The following is a 5,170-nucleotide window of genomic DNA, read 5'->3' on the forward strand; positions in this document are numbered from 1 at the left end:
ACGTTTATATGAGGAGTAGGACACCCTCGATCCCTCGAAATAAAAACCTGACTGCGCCCGTGGCTCGAACAGCTCAAAAGCTCGCGTGCAAACGCGCATTACCTCGTAACAAAAAGCGCTGCAACGTTTTTCAGCATGCATATGAAGTTTCCTCCCGGAGGCCGGAAGGCAAGAAATGTTTTAAAGGGTGTTTAAAGAAACCTTCCCACATGTGTGGTGGACAATCATGTGAGCAAATTTTGGCTGCCGAAATCAGACGAATGATGATCGTCGCCAAGAGAACTATCGTGTCTGCAGTTATGTGAGTGACCATTAACCGTGACCGCCATTCATACCTAAACGTCGTCCAAAGCAGCTGCAGCTTTTCGATATACGCGGTACAGGCACGTAGATTTAAACGCATTGCAAATGTTCACATCCGCACATTTTATGTAAAGCTTAGTTTTACGATTCGTACCGCAAACTTAACAGCTGCTTCGTAGCAGCAAATCTGCTAGTGGAAAAAAAATTCAAGATTCTGAGCTTCTAGATCAAATTTATTTCGTACTAGGTAATGGATGAGCAATGGCTGGTGGGAGCAGGTGATGTGAGTGCTGGTTCTTGGATTTTTGGGGGGCAGAAGCCACTGGAAATGGAACAAGTTTTCAAGAGTAACAGCAGGTTATTTTATTGCACTAATCACATAAAATAGCAAACTTGTAGAGTATAGTCATTCACACATTGCAGACTGCAATAGCAGAACACATTTTTCTTTATCTCTCCATAATACTACGGTTAATTTACTACAACACAGCGCTAAGTAAACGTACCAAAAGAATTTCACATTCCACACATCGACTAAGGCTGATCGAATAAACATCATGTTGCGGGCGGTAAATGCTGAAGTTATGACAGCTGTGTCATCAGAGGGAACGTTTTCGCTCCCGGTGATGTTTTCGCTTACAACAAAACAATGAACACCAGCACATCAATCGACATTACATGAAAAATCAGAATGCCAACGCGCGCACCCACACGCGCACACACACACACACACGCACACGCACGCACGCGCACGCACACTCACACGCACACTCACACGCACACACACACACACGCACACGCACAGAGTGGAGAAAAACCAAGGTGCAGCGTGTAAATTGTATCTGCTAATATACTGCTTTATATCTGGTAATATACACTGCTACAGAGCCGCATAGTCAGAGAAATCGTACAAGCAACACAGCGAATTGGGCGAGTTTGCAAGTTAAAATTCTTGCGTATATGTGCAGCGCGACCCAGACGTGTCGTTCATTCTTTGTCCCGCGTCTTTGTCGTGCTGCACATGTACACCAAAAATTGCACAAATGAACAACCTCTCATGCGAGGCGCGCGCATTTCAGTGTTTACAGAAGTGTTACCCGAGATAAAAGCTGTTTTAGTGTAAACAAGCCGAGCTCACCTCTACAGACAAGGTGAATGCACTTCGCAAATCCTGGTCCCTTCGGTGCCGGCCGGTCTCGTCGATCCGCACGGCACGGCTTAAAAAGCTTTGCCACCTTCCGTGCGATTTGTGCAGTTCGTGCGCTGCACCCTGTCATACTGGAATGAAAGTGTCAAAATAATGTGTTTCCTATCAATTTACCAGAGTCATTAACTCAATATCGTCGAATACCGTACCTGCAAACCGGAGCCAATCCGTCCAACACAGCTCGACGGTCGGCTGATTGCAATTTCGATGGAACAGACAGAAACGAGTAGGCGTCGCACCCGTAAAGTTGGCTTTGCAGCGGCGCAGTTGAACATTTGACGTCATTTTGCACCACGTGGTAGCGGTCGGTGAATAGCGATGTGAGCGGCGCCGGAAAAGTTATGCGCAACTCTGTTCCCTGCGGGAGCGTATACTGGAACACTAAAGTCGGCAGCAGGCGCCTACGGGAGTGTCCGCTCTTTACATTTACTGTATTACTCTGGTTCAGATGGCCAGACTGGTGTAATGATCGCGCATGTGCAACCCGTTAAGAGTCTTATCTCGAAGAGTGCGTCATGTTCCTAAGCCCCGTATCCCGTGTTCAGACAGGGAAGAAATAGCACAAACAAAATGGCCATGCGACCGCACTGACACTCCAGTTAACTATTTTCCGCTTTGAACGAGATTCTTTCCAGACACGAGTAGATTACTCCGCCGCGTACACTGTAACCATTTCAAGCCATCGGATGGCGTAGATTCTTATTCGCCGCTTTAAAAGGGACGGCGGTGTTGCCATATCTCAGCTATCAGCGACTTCACCCTCTGAAACAAGTGCTATATCGCACAATGCTATATGCGTCAGTCCCTCGACCGTTCCTTCAACCACCTCAGTCGTTCCTGTAATTCGAATGGTGAAGTGCTCGCTGAACAAGGGACACCAGAAGGACGCCGAAATGATTGTGCGTCTGCGTGCCAACGAGCGAGCGTGTGCCTTGGAACAGAGGCTGAACGAGGTCGATGCATCAGCGGACGTCCACGAATTGGACCTAACAAATTGCATTTTTGCGGATCCGGACAAACTGTCTGTACTCATCAGCAAATGTAGCGGCCTTCGGTCCTTACGGTGCGTCGCCTGCTCGCTAAGGTCGAGCGACCTTTTCAGGTTGATTTTTGAATGGCTTCCCAATCTGGCGCTGGTCGAGTTCTCGCTCGTGGCAAGGACGGAGGTAGACTCCAAGGTCAGGAAGGTGCGTGAAGTTTTGCCTAGGATCCTCAACTACCGGGCTAGGAACCTGCGTCGCGTGTATGTCGAAGTCGGTGGCTACAAAAATTTGAAGCTCCTCTCGCTGCTCGTGCGCTTGTGCTCGAACCTGGCTGAGCTGCACGTGCACTTGGTGCACGGAGTCTTCTGGAACGGGCTCCTGGAGTGCCGCGACATCCTCCGAGCCTGCGTTGTTCCGCAAACTTTCGTGTTCACCTCGGAGGTGCCGGCCTCCATTCAGCATGAACTGACAGTGCCGATCGAGTTAACGAATTGCGCAGCCATCTGCGCCAACGTCAGCTGGGACAGACTGAGCGACTCATGGAACTGCACTCGATTCATCGACCTCGCACTCTTCAACCAGGGTGGCCTTACCCTGCCGTCTCAGATGATGGTGTTTGCCGTCCACCATGCCAACCTTACGCCGGATTGGATCAGTCTAGCCGCCGGCAAACACGTTTGGAGCGAAGTCCGCCAACTGTGTCTCGTGCTATACCCAGCGGAGCGCCATTCCGACGCCTATCCGACGGCAGGTGGCAATTACCGACAAAGTCTGCGAGAATTACTCACGGCAGTCCAGCACATCGTCGAACTCAATGTAAGTTCGTTCCACTTCCGCGCTGACAACGACTTTACGGCACTGCTTGAAGAAGTAAGGCTTCCGTCCCTGCGGGCGCTCTGTGCCCCTCCGTGCGGGTTCTGCCATCGATTTGCGTTGCGACGTTTGGCGCTGAGTTGCCGTAATCTCGAAGACTTGCACGTGCGCTTTGACCGTCAGGGTAGCCTCGCACGATGTGCCACCTGCGACGGTGAGTTCTGTACTGAGCCCGAAGATGATATGGATGGATCCCACGCAAATGGCCCCTTTCTTCGTATTAAGCTCGTCGGGCTGACTCTGAGCGACATGCCCAAGCTTATCTCGATGTGGTTCCTCGAACACTGCCGAGCGGTTACAGTGCGACTTGCCGACTGTCTCAGTTCCATGTTTTGTGACTACGAGCGTATGGGCGAACTACTCATCGACGCCCGGCCGCGTCACCTCGTGCTTAAGCTTCACTCTCTACCCCTCAGCGAGAACTTCATTTTGGTGAGTGGATTTTCGCTAGTGCTCGAATCTCACGACGGGATGTCATGCCGGTGCCTCAATTTAGGCGTGTCGAGCACAGCGGAACTGATATTTTCTCTCTAATTTTTCTTATTTCCCATACTGTAGGAGTTCGTAATTTAATGCTCTTAATAACACCTGGCCGAAGCTCTGCAGTCGTCTAACGGCACAAGAAACATGAATAGCTTTCTTTCGCTGTTTTCTACCACGGATGCAGCGATGGTTGTTACTTTACTCGCCAATCCGTTATATTACTTTTCATTTTTTTTTCTCGGGGTTTAGCGGTCTTTCTCTTATATTTTCACCTCACTTGACACCTGTCAATTCAAGACTGGAATAATGCACAACTCGAACCTTTGCAGCACGTGCAGTGCTGATCCCTTTCTTAACGCAAGAGTAATGAGAATAAATTTCAGCGAATAGCCCTTTCACATCGCAATGACGGCATAGTGAAGAGCTCTCAGAAGGGGTCGTTGTGGTGGAAAAAAACAAAAACACTCGAACTCTCCGAAATGCACTGTTTTGTTGCAGAGCAAGTTAACTCGCATCACCAGCCTCCAGTACCTGGCCATTCTTTCGGGGGACCCGATGGCAGAAGACGTGGCCGAAAGGTGCGTGAGTACCCTGACTACCCGACTGCCAGACCTGCGCTGCCTCCACGTTCACTACCCAGCCACTTCCGACGGCACCGAGCAGCGGGTCACGTGGATGCGACCAGAGGGTGCTGCAGAGGGTGGCGGCGTGGTTTCCGACCGTCCGTGCTTCCTGTGTTCAACGGCTACCTTCATAGGTCTCGTCAAACCGATGAACCGCGACTTTCAGACATTTCTGTAGCTGAGGGCTGTCGGACAAGTGAAAATTCTCAAGATAGGCGAAAGGTTAAACTTATGCCAGTTTATTATTTGCTTATTCATTAAAATGTATTTTCGAATGCCTATGGCATCTTCATGCTTAGTCTTTGTTTTCATCGCATGTCTCGACGCTTTCGTACGTTTAGATTGAGTATTTTGTCTCTTATATTTTGTTGCTTTTTAAATGCTATTCGGTAGAACTATGTGCGCGTTGTACAGACTCCAGAGAAAGTAAACGGAGCACGCGAGCGGTGGACGGACTGCCTGTTCGTGCTCGACGAAGCACGCGCAAAAAAATAAAAAAATTAAAAATATGCGTTGGCAGTGTGATGCAGTTTTTGCCATTGCCTCATCGACGACGCAGGTGAAGCAACGCTTTTTTACAATGTTTGGTGCTAAACAAGCCTCTTTGCTTATAGCAGTCAATCATCGTTGGCTAGCACCTCTTCTCAGAGGCATTTGTTTCCTGCCCGTATGGCGTGCTTCACTGACAGGACTTCTGT

At 49.4% G+C, this 5,170-nt stretch overlaps 1 protein-coding gene and 1 long non-coding RNA gene across 2 annotated transcripts; one reads left to right on the top strand and one right to left on the bottom strand.

The window, feature by feature from the left end:
* Positions 1 to 518: 518 nt before the first annotated feature.
* LOC135905336 (uncharacterized) lies at positions 519 to 1,840 on the bottom strand. The gene is made up of 3 exons (XR_010565387.2): positions 1,660 to 1,840; positions 1,442 to 1,581; positions 519 to 625 (listed from the first exon to the last, which is right to left on the bottom strand). It is a non-coding gene; the product is annotated as an uncharacterized lncRNA (long non-coding RNA).
* A 357-nt stretch (positions 1,841 to 2,197) lies between these two features.
* On the top strand, positions 2,198 to 4,764 carry LOC135905335 (uncharacterized). Its single transcript, XM_065436366.2, has 2 exons — positions 2,198 to 3,798; positions 4,348 to 4,764. The coding sequence occupies exons 1-2, from the start codon at positions 2,359 to 2,361 to the stop codon at positions 4,648 to 4,650; spliced, it is 1,743 nt and encodes a 580-aa protein (XP_065292438.1). The 5' UTR covers positions 2,198 to 2,358; the 3' UTR covers positions 4,651 to 4,764.
* The last annotated feature ends 406 nt before the right edge of the window (positions 4,765 to 5,170 follow it).

Source organism: Dermacentor albipictus, chromosome 3 (assembly GCF_038994185.2).
Source record: "Dermacentor albipictus isolate Rhodes 1998 colony chromosome 3, USDA_Dalb.pri_finalv2, whole genome shotgun sequence".
In the NCBI taxonomy this organism is placed as follows: domain Eukaryota; kingdom Metazoa; phylum Arthropoda; class Arachnida; order Ixodida; family Ixodidae; genus Dermacentor; species Dermacentor albipictus.